The 15,201-nt window shown below is 34.2% G+C and overlaps 2 protein-coding genes and 1 long non-coding RNA gene across 3 annotated transcripts; all 3 read right to left on the bottom strand.

The window, feature by feature from the left end:
- Positions 1-1,154: 1,154 nt before the first annotated feature.
- Positions 1,155-2,296, bottom strand: LOC136816613 (uncharacterized). Its single transcript, XR_010847944.1, has 3 exons — positions 2,205-2,296; positions 1,743-1,812; positions 1,155-1,430 (listed from the first exon to the last, which is right to left on the bottom strand). It is a non-coding gene; the product is annotated as an uncharacterized lncRNA (long non-coding RNA).
- A 967-nt stretch (positions 2,297-3,263) lies between these two features.
- Positions 3,264-8,647, bottom strand: LOC136816612 (syntaxin-12-like). Its single transcript, XM_067072951.1, has 5 exons — positions 8,593-8,647; positions 7,431-7,526; positions 4,979-5,054; positions 4,465-4,569; positions 3,264-3,362 (listed from the first exon to the last, which is right to left on the bottom strand). The coding sequence occupies exons 2-5, from the start codon at positions 7,443-7,445 to the stop codon at positions 3,295-3,297; spliced, it is 264 nt and encodes an 87-aa protein (XP_066929052.1). The 5' UTR covers positions 7,446-7,526; positions 8,593-8,647; the 3' UTR covers positions 3,264-3,294.
- Positions 8,648-10,680: 2,033 nt separating this feature from the next.
- Positions 10,681-15,119, bottom strand: LOC136816608 (syntaxin-12-like). Its single transcript, XM_067072948.1, has 5 exons — positions 14,882-15,119; positions 14,286-14,338; positions 11,884-11,976; positions 11,513-11,585; positions 10,681-11,031 (listed from the first exon to the last, which is right to left on the bottom strand). Exons 1-5 carry the CDS (start codon positions 14,973-14,975, stop codon positions 10,856-10,858), a joined length of 489 nt encoding a protein of 162 aa, XP_066929049.1. The 5' UTR covers positions 14,976-15,119; the 3' UTR covers positions 10,681-10,855.
- Between the last annotated feature and the right edge of the window lie 82 nt (positions 15,120-15,201).

Here is a 15,201-nt window from a genome sequence, read left to right as displayed (position 1 = left end):
CAACCGATTTATTTATGCTGCCTTTTTCGCTTAATTGGTCATTAAGCCAAGAGAGGTCTAGCCCTTTCTTGGAGAACAAAAGGTTTTTTAATGACCAATTTTTCGACGTTAAATCTGGAATGCTGATATGAAGCGATCAAAATCTGATGTTAAGCACGAATCTTCATTGTATATTTTTTACAACCCTTAGAAATTTATGAAAAGGACCGTTTGATGAGAACCACTTATCTATCTAGCGTAGTGAAAAAGCACCCATGAATAGTTTTGGGCTATTCAGCGTTTTTATTACACGTTTTGTTAATCCTGTTAGCTTAAGCCGCCAGTGGAAAAAACACCCAAAGCTATTTTTCATAAAAAAGCAACTTAATGACACCACCCTTAAAGTTAAAAAAAGTATAGCCTGAACTCTCAATGTTGGATAACAGCTTCTAGCGTTCCTTGATTCGAATCCCATGTGGGTATTTTTCACGAAAGACCCTACAAATAAAAGGGTAAACGGCAGTGCATTAAAGCTCACCATTCTCAAAAAGATTTCATCCATTCGAAATAATTGGCACCAAAATCTCTTTCACAGACATTACTTTTTAGAATCAAAAACTTAATCCACCAAATTCTACAGCGTGGTAGAAAACTTTAAAAATTGCTTTATAGGATAAAATTCGATCTTACGTATTATGGACATTTTGTTGTTATGTTTTTTTTTTTACAAAATCGTCAATATTGCTTTTCCTCTAATTCTTGAAAATTTGAAACGAAGACAACCGAATTCAGTGTATTCTGTGATTTATGCATAAGAAACGCATTCTCGAACACTCACAATCCAAAAATAAATTGGTATGCCATGAATTATTTCACTTCAAAAATAAGCTTCTAATTTATTCCTTTCAATTTGTTAAAGATAAATTAGATCCTTACTTTTACAATTCTTTGGTAAATTACCAGATTTTATCAGAAAATTAATACCAGAAAAGGGTATAAGAGTCGTAATAACTATTACGTAACTGAAGTCCTTTAAGAGTTACAAAAAGGAAATATCTCGGTCACCGACGAAAAAAAGAATAGAAGTAGAAGTATGGTATAAGTAATTGATTCCTTGATTCAGATACTTTGCTTGATAGATATCATATTCTTATCGGTGCTTAGTGAAGAAAGGTATCTGCTGCCACAGCGGGGATAAAAGTTACATATTATCATAAAAACGTTTGTATAAAGATTCTTATCAAAACAAGAGATTTCAAAATTCTTAAAATGTTCCTACTTGACAGAAAAATAAATGATAAGACCAAGTACAACAACAACAATCAAAAGGATGAGAATAAGAATACACATTTTCCTTCGTGATTTTTTCTGGTAGTCATGAGCTTTGCGTAAATGCACGTTGCCAGCTTCGACACGGGGCATGGTTGAATCGATTGCTGGAATATTGCTCTCTATAACAACATTAGAATGAAAAAAAAAAGTTCATAGTAAGACCTTATATGGAGCTCATAAGACGAGGATCTTTTTTTATTTAGCATATCATCCTGCTTTAGAGATTGTAATTTTTACAATCAAATCAGCTCATATAAGGCTTTATAAGGCATTCAAAGGCATTAAGAGTATGACACTAGCTTTCGATCTTTGTGATTATAAAGCAATTTCTAATGGAGGTGATTTATATAGAAACGAAGTTCCCTCGAAATCGTGGAAGATAATTATAACTGCATCTTTCCATTCAAGCGAAACGAGCATGATACCCTTACCAATCGAAGTAATTTCTTCATTCATGGCTGCCAAATCTTTCATTATTTCTGTCACGTCAGAAATATCAGACTAAAAAAAATAAGAAAATAAATTTTATTTGTTCGAGGATATATCATTAAATTTATCTTTTTTAATATAATTCTTCTTAGACTTCTCAGAAAATCTGTACGCAATGTTCTAGAGTCTCTCTTTCATTCAATTTTTTCTACGTTTGTTGGTTATGACTTGATTGGTTCGGCCTTCATCCAAGATCCTGGATGATTGCCATGGTTACTTTTGATCTCATTGAGTGTGTGCTGAATAGACTCACCATCTTTGGTATGTCGATTTCTCAAAATGACCGTCTAATATAGGCTGCTTCAAAACAAACTGGTATAACAGAGTCAGCTAATTTCAGCAAGTCTAATACAAGTTGAAATAAAAAACAGGTCAAAAAAGAAAATAAATGAAACATTTTCAACCTCTAATTTACTAATAGCTGCCTCGCGTTCCTTGAGCTCATCTCTAAGACCAACTTCAATTTTCAACTGGTCTTGTCCTTTTAATAGTGGAGTATTTTTCCTGAATAAGGAGACAAAAAGAAAAGTTCTGCATTTTAAGTATGAAAAAGCTCTTGAAAACATGATTATGGAATCTGTCAGAACGTCGTCAACGATGTCCAAATTTAGTGGAGAGTATCGAAAAAACTCATTTGTTCGTTGTATTTAGCAAACTATTTTTTAAAGGGTTTTTCATAATAAATCACATGGTTTCAACAGTCAATGAACTCTGTCCCTGAAAATTGACTGTCACATTTAAACATCCTGGGGACGAATCTTTCCAAATGCGGAAATAATAACAACTCCCCCTGAGAAAAAAAAAGCTAATTAAAATTTGTGAAAAGAATAGTCATCTACCGTTGCTTGAGTTTGGTCAACAAAAATAGGTCCAGTTTTTGACAACGAAGAAAACATCATGATGCCAGAGGGTTTTCCTACAGTTTATATTTATACTTAACTCTCGGGTACCTAATAGCCGCCGCCCCCCGCTAATTAATTTTTCGAAAATTTTCCACCCAGGACATTCATTCTTATTCCAACCCCCCCCCGCTTATTAATTTTTTGGGAAAATGTTTTTGAAAGTTCCCTTTTTGTCTTAATTCTGCTGTATTAGCCTCCTTTCAAACATTTTCCACACAGGACATTTTTATTCCAACCCCCCCGCTTATTAAATTTTGAGATTTTTTCCAACCCCCCCCTGCTTTATTCCAACCCCCCCGGCTTAGGTACCCGAGAGTAAGGAGAGAAAAGGAGATAGTGTTGTTAAGCAAATTTACAGACGGGTTCGAATTACCGGGAGCCTACTGTAAATAGAAATTGTACTTCTTACAGCGAGCCATAGAATGCGTCTGTTTTGTAAATATATACATTTGAAATTTCCTTTTAAAACTAGAAAAAAATATACTAGCCCAAGCCCGATGCGCTTCCCCATATTTGATACCATATCAATAATGATGAAAAGTATGTATACTCACCTCACATATAAGTGTCTTAGTTGATAACATTATTTTGATTACTTACCCTTGATTTGACCAAACACGAATTCGAAAGTTGTTGTCTCACTTGCGCAATAATCAATGTCTAGATGCAAAAAATGTTACTGTTGTTATCATAATATTACTTTGGTTGCTACTTTGACCTTTGTTTGTATTTGAGAGTGAGGGAAATATGAATTGCATGATTTTCCGAGAAATGTCAAATAAATAAAAGGTTAATCTCATTTATAAGAACTAGAAGAACTGCATATCATTTTAGCCACATATCTCCGTCATCATCATCATCTTTCGACACTAGGTCTGACACACAAAAAAGAAAAACAAGCTGGATGCTGATTTGACCAATACCTGATAATCAAATAGCTCGAGTTTGGCTAATGGTAGAAAACATGAAATTTGGTTGTATATCATTCAAAGGATACTTTTGCAAAAAAAAAGTTTCTGAAATTTTGCAGATGTGCAACATTTTAGTCCAAATTTCATGTTTCTACCTTTAGCCAAACTGGAGTTATTTAAAAAACAAGTTTTGCTGACGTCAACACTTTTTGGTTTTTGCGGTTTTTTTGCGAAAAAGAGGGCGTAAACAATTATGTAACACCCCTACATGGAAACTTCATCATGGTATCCTTCGTATTCAATCATTGGTTTTCTCATTTTCTGCCGTCTAATGCTCTCCAAAAATGATGGTAATTTTCATGTTTTTGAGATATGTCATAACTTATCTGAGTGTAACAGACGAACGGACCAACAATGGTTAATTTATAGACCTCCAGGTAGGTCCAAAAAAAAAAGAAGCCACATATTTAAAAAAAATCCTATCTTTGACCATTTAACATAAATCAATATAGAGATGCCTATTTTATATGTTTCATTTTCGACGTTCGTATTGTAATCCATTTAGCACACATTTTTTGAAAAATCAATTTTGCGATTGGCAACTAACGAAATTAGGTTCCAAAGAAAGTTTATTCTCTGCTCACTTCAAAGTAAATATCTATGTATAAAATTTAGTTTTTTCATTAAAAAAAAAAGTTAATTTACAAAAACGGCCGCAAAAATCTACAATAAAACTCGAAAAATGATTAAATGACAATATTCACCCACCTTGATGTCGTCCTAGCCGGTCGAGAAATAGATGATAAGACCAAGTAAAACAACAATAATAAAATAAAGAAGAATAAGTATACACTTTCGCCTTCGTGCTTTTTCCTGGTAGTAACGAGCTTTGTCCCAATTTACGTTGCCGGCTTCGACGTGTGATACAGTGGGATCGACGTCCGCTTCGATGCTGTCTGTTGGTTTTACGAAAAAAAAAAAAATATTTTTTTGGAAAAGGTTTAGCTTTAAAACTCATTTTGCTATTCTGAGTCAAACAGTTTTCTACAAATTAACTTTATAAAATAAGCAAACTATAGCATAAATACATCCCTGTCTCGCAGGTCCGTTAAACGTTTTTCTGTATCGGGTGGTGAAAATTTCTATCGAAATTCCAATGGGGATTCGGAGTGCAGTTTTTTTCCAGTGAATTTCAAATTTGGATGAAATCACAGTCAACTTTTCACCAGAGACAAAAAATTGGCTAGATCTTTCAGTGGTTGACACGGGGGTGTATAAATGGGTGCTTATGAACTCATATTTATGTAAAGACGTTTACTTGATTTAATCATTAGCATAAAAATTAACCGGAAGATAAAATCATACCAATATTATTTGCTTGGTCAATATACAACCAGATGGCCAAATCTCTGAACATCTCATTCACGTCAACAATATCATTCTGAAAAAAATAAATCAAACATTGCGGTGCAAAGAGACTGGTACAGAAATTATAACAGCGTTATCTCTCTCTGTGTGTACACAGACCCATATCTACGGCTAATTTCAAAATTTATAGTTAAGGGTTTCAAATCGGCATCGAAAATACAGTTCTTCTCACTGGGCGAAATAAGAGGATTTCCAATCCTGGAAATATCTTGAAAAATATGATATTTCCAAAACATTTGTAAACATGGAAATATGACTTTTCTCTGTATTTTAAATTTTAGGAAATATCATATTTCATGATATTTTGAAATCTGAAACATCATATTTTCAAAAAATATTTCCAAATTTTGGAAATATCATGAACATATAAACGACTGGACATCCATCTCCTTTGTCTTTTTGTAGAAAGGGCTGCTAGCTTCGTTGCCGCCTCGTTAAAATCATAAAATGAAACAATGGATTTTGATGATATACCTCAGAGGGGGATACTTTGCTAGTGACAAAGCTTCGATAAAAACCTCAATGGTCCAACTCTTTACATCTCTTTAATTTACATCATGAGAAAGGTAAGAGAGGTAAAATACTCAACTTGTTAAAAATCCGGCTAAAATTTTGAAATTTTGACTCAAAAGTATGGAATAATTTTAGAGAGCATGAGATTCACATAAGGATATTCTTATAACACAGGCTCTGAACTTTAACATGCCGTTTTTTTAAGCCATAGAAAAACTTATTCCAGCGATAAAAGAGATTCAAAAGTATACACGCAGTTGAAATTCTGCACTTTAGCGTTGAAAAATGCTTTTAAAATATATTGCAAATTTATGAAAAAATTAGAAAATAATTTTTTTTGTGAATTACGAGTAATGTTCAAGCTCTATCAATCCTTTGTAAGATAAGTAATTCAAAGAAATAAAATTGTGACGGAATAAAGTTGAGTTTTTTATTCCAAATTTAAAATAGAGGCGACAACGAAGCTCGCTTCAAAGACACAAAAGAAGATAGACGTCCAGCCGTTTATATGTCCATGGAAATATACATGATGCTTCAATGAATATCAGATTTGGAAGTATCATTAAGGGCTCTGGATATACCCAAATTTTCGACTTTACACCAACTTAAATGGCAATCTCTGCATTTTACAAAGATTAATGTATAACCTTTTTTTAAATGTCCTGTTAAACCTACCTTTTTAGAATTTAAAAATCGAAAAATTGAAATGAAAAAATTAAATGAAGAAGAAAACGAAGACTTTTTCGAAGAAGAGTATTTCACCTTTCAAAGCCCTAATCTCGGTAAAAATAAAAATAAAGAGCACTTAAAATTGGTAAAATTTGGACAATATTTGACTTTCGATTTTAGAAAATCCATCGCTAAGTTCAGTTAAAACTGCTTGAAAAGAGGAAAAAATTGTAGTTTCTTGTCATTTTTTTCCAAACTGAGGCTGGGCATGTTCTTACGATGTTCTTAACTTTTCGACGAATTTCAGCCTCAATGTTCTTATAAACTAGGTTCTAGTAAAAGAAAACGTGTATTCATTAATTACTCATGATGTAATTACTTAAATTCATTTTTTCAAAAGCAGTTTGTTCTTAAACATGTTAAAGAAGCAAAAACATAAGGTTTTTTTTTATCTTCAAATTCTGAAATTGATTTTTCACAAAAATTGGGTATATCCAGAGCCCTTAAATATGACGTTTGCTCAGCTTTGGAAATTATAGAAGAGTATATTCGATATTTACACAATAAATTGAAGTTGAGATAAGAATTGTTTGATACTCAAAGTTTCACGAAACCTTTCGTCACGATCTTCAGTCAAAAGTTCTATACAAAAAATTCGTTTCAAGTTTACAAAAATATACTGTGCACTGTAAAGTCTTCGTCAAAGTAATTGACGTCATTTCAGTCTTTGGTGTCGTGGAGTTTGAGGGTGAACTTATTCACATGCCGACATTTCGAGATCAGTTCATTCCTTGAATTTAACAGTTTCTCGGGTTGGTCGAATGTGGCAATTTCTAATTTTTGAAGATATTTCCAGGATTGGAAATCTCTTATTTCGTCCAGTGCTAATTTTTTTCGTGTAACCCTTGTATTTTCCAAAAGCGCTAGACGGTCCTATCGCTTACGCAAGGTCCCTTAAAATAAAATAATTTGGGAGGCAAGATAAATTTGGTAATGGGGAAGTAAGCTCTGCCACTTCAGTGACAGAGCACTTTACAGTTTTGCTCCAAACTCTACCGCTAGATAGATAATTTGGACGTGTCACTGATTTACCATTATCCTAGGTACACCAAAAATCTTATTTTCGGGGATAGAACCCCTTTTTAACACCAACGATATTAATCTAAACGGCTCACTTAAAATACACTTGACACTTATAAACACTAACCTCCAATTTATACATGGCAGCCTCGCGTTCCTTGAGCTCATCATAAAGGTTATGTTTAGCTTCTGTTGTTTGTTTTTGTAAAAGAGGAGTCTGCTCCTGAAAAGATGGAAAAAGTCGAACGATAACACTCCATGCAAACATCCCGGTAATAATAATCAACATTTTCCAACGACGACGTCGATAGGAAATCTTGATACAGTGTCTTCATAACTATCGAACACGCACAGAGAACACAAATTCATTCCATAAGAGTTTTATCGCTATGGAGAAATACCCCGAGATATTCAGCCAAGGAACAAGTGTGCCAAATTTCATTCGAATCCGATCATTTTTGAAGTCTCCAGCCTGCCCAAAAGTTTTGAGGTTACAGACAAAGAGATACACGGACGCACACACATACATTCTCAGATTCTAGCTAAACTGAATTTGAGAATAAGGTTGTCAACTTAATAGAGATTTATAGCTATGGAGTAAGGTTAATAATAATAAGGTTGTCACCTTAACCCTATTCGTACTAGGGGGGGGGGGCTCTTTCTGTTCGGAAGTCAAACTATTGGTAATAGCTCCTGAAATAATAAAGCTTTTGCCGTGAAATTTTCTGTAAATTCCTAACTTTTATTTAGCTTCAAAATAAAAAAAAATTTGACACCTAAATATTTTCACACCTTGAGCACACCATTTCTGACAGTAAGGTGTCACAAAAATTGACACTTTTCCAATACAAATTTATTTTTAATGTCAAATATATCGTTTAAACCGTAATTTATTGAATATTTAGGATAAAATAAGCATTTTAAACTCAGGCAACTTTTTTCTAAAGCCTTTGTTAGAATACAATAGCTATTTATAAGAACAATGGAAAATTTCGGTTTTTGCTCACTTTGGGCATGATGAGTCACGTCATCAAAAACAATTTTTGTCAAAAGTTACCTTACGTGACAAGGATCTTGTATGCCAAATTTCATCCAAAAAGACCCACTAGATCAAAAGTTAAGGGGTGGTACAGGAAAAGCCCCCCCCCCTAGTTCTGAACCGCCCCTAAAAGCCTAGTTTGAATAGGGTTAAGGAACGAGAAACTTGTTCAAGCGAAGGAAGCATTCGAGTTATAAAAGGTTCGAGTTTCCACTAATAACACAAATAATGATGATGAATAAAAACTTACTGTAGCGTCATTTGTAGCATTCCTCTTCTTTTACTATTGAAATGTAGAATAGTGCCTAATTATTAAAAAAAATTGAATTTTTTGGTGATTTTTCTAGAATCTTTATATTTGATGGCTTATAAGTGAAGATTCCAATTAAAGGTTAGACAGGCTCTGGTTTGGAGTTTATTTCCTTTTTATCTGATGACGCGAAGACGGCTAGGTAATATGTACAAGAAGTGTCATCCTATTCCATTCTTATAAAAAATCTTTTGTCTTTTGACGCATTATTCCCAAAGGGTATTAAGCGTAAAATAAATACTTTATCGAGACTTTTAATCCTTTCAGATTGAAAAATAGTCGAACGTGCGCAACGCACTGGGCTCAACTTTAGTGGCTTCAAATTATTCATAGGCCCAATTGTAGACCCCCAGATATTCACCCAATGAACAAGTGTGCCAAATTTCAACCAAATCCGACCAATTTGGAGGCCTGTAGGCTGCTCCAAAGCTTTAGCCTCGTTTTGGCAAAAAACTCGTCCCCATGCCCCAAAAATCAAAATTTTTGAAAAATGCAAAAACCACACCCAGATATTCACCCAAGGAACAAGTGTGCAAAATTTCAGCCAAATCGAACAATTTTTGAAGTCTCCAGGCTGCCCCAAAGTTTTGGGACATACACACACACACAGACACACACACAGACACACATTCTCAGATTCTAACTCAACTGAAGTTGAGAACAGAAAAATACTGTTTGCCATGGCAATCAATCCCTCACATTTATAAAAAGGGGAGGGTTCAGCAGATTGATTTTAATCACCACGTATTCAGGCTAAGTCAGAATGAGCAACTTCTTAGAGGATCTAAGTATACATTGTTGATAGTAAAATACTTACAGACATTAGGACAACCATCTCTGTTCGAAGAAGCTTCAGGGAATGATCCAGTACCAGTGAAGAGCTTGTATCGTAAAGTAGATGACAGCATGCCACATCAAAAAGTTCGTCTATAACTTCTGTTGAAATATTAAAAAGAAGATGGATCTAAGTTGAGTGAGTTTAAAAATACATCCTCAGACTTGGCTAGAAATCCTTTGCCATCATACATTATGTGTTCAAGTACAAAAGCTATAAAAAGGGAGTCTAATCATAGAGCTGGTCAGTGCCACGAAGAAGAGGTAGTTTCCCCCTTGTCTCCTTCCCATGTCCTGCTCAGTTTATTTATATAGCCGAGTCGAGACAGTCTAGATCAACGTATAGAACGATATGAGATATGACACATAGAAAGAAGAAATATTTTCAAGACAACAACGATATGTATTACTAGAAAAAACTCATTTTACTTATCAATTTGGCAAGATACAAATTCATTTTTTCTCTTCGTTGCGTCATCATGAGTGGTTAGAGGAATTTCTATGAAAAACAATAAATGTGCTGTTGTTAGCATTATAGAGTTGCCTAGCTGCCTCAAACTTTGAACTTTAATGACAGATTACATTCCATCTCGTGCTTGTTAAGTTCGAGTGAAATTTGCCTATGATTGCCAATTCTCTATAAGGCCTAAAATATACGTACTTATATAATGTAAATGTTAGACCTTGAAGTTACCTCAACACAAGCATTATTACCAGAGCAAACAATATCTGCATCACCAGAAAAGATGAAAAGTTTTTATTGTATTTCATCTTTTGATAAATTTTTCATTTTTATGATAGTATTCAGTTCTTAGTATAAATTAATAAGCTAAAACAAGAAAATACGAACACTATTATACAGTAATGTTTATCAAAAAGTTTTTCCAATATTCAGCAAGTCTGCAAGCGGTACAGGCTCAAGTAGAAGTGACTAGATAAACCAATTTCTCTTATCATATTGAGTGTGTTGGCAATGATTCGCTTGCTTTTTTCTAAAAGCAGTCTCAAAATACAAGGGAAACCCTCTGGCATTATACTGTCTTCTTCGTTGTATAATACTCCGTCAATTGGTACTGAAACAGAAAAGTCAAAAACTAGACCTGTTTTTGTTGACCAAATTCACGTAACGGTTAATGAGGCTGGAATTTTTTTCTCCAAAGAATCAACGAGTTTTGCAACTGGCAAACAACCAAATTAGGTTTTGAAGAAAGTTTATTCTTTACAGGTTGACTTGAAAGAAAATATGTACATATAAATAAAATTTAGTTTTTCATTTAAAAAAAAGTTGATTTACAAAAACGGCCGCAAAAATCTACATTAAAACTCGAAAAATGATTAAATGACAATATTCACCCACCTTCGGGTCCTCCTAACCGATCGAGAAATAGATAATAAGACCAAGTAAAACAACAATAATCAAAGGGATGAGAATAAGTATACACTTTCGCCTTCGTGCTTTCTTCTGGTAGTAACGAGCTTTGTCCCAATTTACGTTGGCAGCTTCGACGTGTGATACAGCAGGATCGACGTCCGCTTCGATGCTGTCTGTCGATTTTACGAAAATAAAAAAAAAAATTTTTTTGGAAAAGGTATCGCTTTATAAGTTAAAACCAAGGAACTTGAATAAATAGAAAATATTTATTCAAGTTCCTTGTTAAAACTCATTTTGCTATTTTAAGTCAAACAGTTTTCTACAAATTAACCTTTTAAAATAAGCAATATAGCATAAGCACATCCCTGTCTCGCAGGCCCGTGAAACATTTTTTTACATCGGCGGTGAAAGTTTCTATGGAAATCCCAATGGGGATTCGGAGTGCAGTTTTTTTTAAGCGAATATCAAATTGTGATTGAGTCAACTTTCCGCCAGAAACAAAGTTTTGGATAGATCTTTCAGTGGGTGACACGGGAGTATATAAATGGGTGCTTATGAACTATCATAAATATCAGATTTCTCACATATTTATTTAAAAGACGTTTATTTGATTTAGTCATTAGCATAAAAATTGACCGGAAGATAAAATCATACCGATAATATCTTCATTAGAATTATACAAAAGGACCAAATCTTTGAACATCTCATTAAGGTCAACAATATCATTCTGAAAAAACAAACAAAAAAAACATTGCGGTGCAAAGAGACTGGTACAGAAATTATAACAGCGTCATCTCTCTGTGTGTACGGCATTTGAGATTTCGCACGCGCGCATTCATGGTTTATTATTTAAAGTTTATTTGTTAAGGGCTTCACCTCAGTGACGGAGGACTTTAACAGTTTCGACCCAAACTCTACCGCTAGATAGATAATTTGGACGTGTCAAAGCACTGATTTACCATTATCCTAGGTACACCAACGTACAACAACCCCTTTTTAACACCAACGATATCAATCTCACTAACCTCTAATTTATGCATGGCAGCCTCGCGTTCTCTGAGCTCATCAAGGTTACGTTTAGCTTTTGTCGTTTGTTTTTGTAAAAGAGGAGTCTGCTCCTGAAAAGATGGAAAAATTCTGACAGTAACGCTCCATGAGAATATTCCTGCAATTAAAATCAACATTTTTCAACGACGTTGACAAAGAAAATCTGTAATAAAATAATAATAATATTAACAAGCTACATGCTGAATGGACCTACCTGAAGGCTAATACACGTTTTTTTTTTTATTAGAACCCAGTTTATAAGAATATGGAGGCTGAAATTCGTCAAAAAAATTAAGAACATCGTCGTAAGAACATGCCCAGCCTCAGTTTGGGAAAAAATGACAAGAAACTACAATTTTTTCCTCTTTTCAAGCAGTTTTAACCCAACTTAGGCATGGATTTTCTAAAATCGAGAGTCCAAATTGTACCAATTTTAAGTGCTCTTTATTTTGCATGATATTATCAATTTAGAGTAGTCTGAAAAATTAAGAACGCATTTAAGAACATTTCAGGCTGAAAATTGCTAAAAAAATAAGCACATCCAGGCTCAGCCAAATTTTAGGTGTTCTAATAAAAAAAAAAACGTGTATACTGAATATAATATGAACAAGCAACATGCTGAATGGACCTACCTAATGATCAACATCAGATGAAAATAAGAAAAAAGTGACAATAATTGTACAAAAATTCAGAATGGAAAAATAAAGCTTGTGTGTTGAATAATGTAAAATGGGTAAAAAGGAATGTCCCCAAATACGAAAAAATCACTTAAACCATTCAGACCAAAAAAACCTTTTAAGCTGTTTTTGGCCCAAATTTGCCCAAAAAAATTTTCCTTAAAAATCTGGCTCCGTCACATTTTGGGCATTGTCATTTTGCATCATTGTGCAAAAAATCAGAAAAAAATTATCGGTCAACATTGAGAAAAGCTATATTTTCTTATTTGGTTAAAGAGGGAATTTCCCCAAAATACGAAAATCCGTCTTTTAAGGCGAATAAGAATTTTCCAGGAAAAAACACTTCAGCCATTCTTTAAAGAATCTTGCCCTGCATCTTTGTACAAAAAATCAGAAAAAAGTAATGACAGAGTTTTGCACAAAGTCCAAAAAACCCTATTTTTAGGTAGTTTTTGGCCCAAATTTGCCCAAATATTTTTTTTCGAAAATCGGGCTCCGTCACATTTTAGGCATTGCCATTTTGCATCATTGTGCAAAAAATCAGAAAAAAATAATGAGTCAACTTTGAGAAAAGCTATATTTTCTTATTTGGTTAAAGGGAATTTCCCCAAAATACGAAAATCCGTTTTTTAAGGCGAATAAGAATTTTCCGGGAAAAACCACTTCAGCCATTCTTTAGAGAATCTTGCCCTCCATCTTTGTACAAAAAAATCAGAAAAAAGTAATGACAGAATTTTGCACAAAGTCCAAAAAACCCTATTTTTAGGCAGTTTTTGGCCCAAATTTGCCCAAATATATTTTTTTTCGAAAATCGGGCTCAGACACATTTTAGGCATTGCCATTTTACATCATTGTGCAAAAAATCAGAAAAAAATAACGAGTCAACATTGAGAAAAGCTATATTTTCTTATTTGGTTAAAGGGAATTTCCCCCAAAATACGAAAATCCGTTTTTTAAGGCGAATAAGAATTTTGCGGGAAAAACCACTTCAGCCATTCTTTAGAGAATCTTGCCCTCCATCTCTGTACAAAAAATCAGAAAAAAGTAATGACAGGATTTTGCACAAAGTCCAAAAAACCCTATTTTTAGGTAGTTTTTGGCCCAAATTTGCCCAAATAAATTTTTTCTCAAAAATCGGGCTCCGTCGCGTTCTGGGCATTGCCATTTTGCATCATTGTGCAAAAAATCAGAAAAAAAACTAATGAGCCAATCCTGAGAAAAGCTGGTAACAGACGGACGGACGGACGGACGGACGGACGAACGAACGGACATGGGTTAATTTATAGAACCTCCACCGGGGCTACCGGCGGTAGGTCCAATAAAGAAAAAAGAGCAAATTAGAGAAAGAAAATGCAAACTGAACGGCTTCAGCCACTCTTTAGAGAACCTTTCCCTTTGTATTTACGCAAAAAGGAAGCAAAAAGGAAATATTGATGTATCAATTTCACGTAGACTCCCAAAAACCCCTTTTTTAGCCAGGTTTCGTCCCAAATTTGGCCTAAAGAAAATTGCCCTTTTTCTCGAAAATCAGGTTCCATCACGTTTCGGATATTGCCATTTTGTATCATTGTGCAAAAATCAGAAGAAACTTATGATAACCAATCCTGAGAAAAGCTGGTAACAGACAGGCGAGCGAACGGACATGGGTTAATTTACAGGACCTCCACGGTAGGTCCAAGAATGATTTTGGAAGGAATACTTACTGTGGATTTGTTTTGTTCTGGAAAACGTCTTTGTACTTGTTCCTCATCTTTTACTATTAAAATGTAGAATTCATGATATGCACCATTGCAATGTCTTCCACGGAACCAATAGCTGATTGGTTGAAAGTGACGTAAAATCAGTCAATACGTCACTTTCAACCAATCAGCTGTTGGGTCCATGGAAGACATTGCAATGGTGTATATTATGAATAGTCTTATCATCCGATGACACAAAGACAGCTAATCCATACGAACACAAGGAGTGTATAGATTGTAAAAAAGTATTATCCTATTCCATTCTTAAAAATCTTTGTCTTTTGACGCGTTACTCAGAATTCCCAAAGGTTAGGTTATTATACATAAAATAAATACTTTCTAGAGACTTTTTTTTTAAACCTTTCAGATTGAAAAACAGAAAACTGCTCCAAATTTGCAGTGGCGATCAAATTTTTGACTGACAAATCAATCAATATCATCACGATCAAAAATTATTAAAGGAAGAGAATTCTTCAAATTACTTTTGATCACCAACGGTCATCAGGGTAAGCTTACTCTTAGAGAGTCCAAGTTTCTATTGATGAAAACAAACTACTTACAAATATTAGGACAACAATCTCTGTTCGAAGAAACTTCGGGGGAGGACTCAGTACCAGCGAAGAGAAAGCGTAAACGTAAAGTAGATGACAGCATACCACCACAAATGGTTCGTCTATAACTTCTATTGAAATATTACTGGTTCCTTCCTCCTGGCGGTGTGATTCAGTTGTCTTTTGTGAGAGCCTTCAGTGTTTGTTTGTGTCACCTGGATTGTAGATAAAAAAAGCTATATCGGAAAGAAGATTGATCTAAGTTGAGTGAGTTTGAGTTTTTTGAAAATACACTGCTACGATTTGGCTAGAAATTCTTTGCCCATCAT

The sequence above is a fragment of the Clytia hemisphaerica genome, unplaced genomic scaffold, assembly GCF_902728285.1.
Source record: "Clytia hemisphaerica strain Z4C2 unplaced genomic scaffold, Clytia hemisphaerica genome assembly, whole genome shotgun sequence".
NCBI classification, from domain to species: Eukaryota; Metazoa; Cnidaria; class Hydrozoa; order Leptothecata; family Clytiidae; genus Clytia; species Clytia hemisphaerica.
This window is presented reverse-complemented; position numbering and strand designations above follow the sequence as displayed.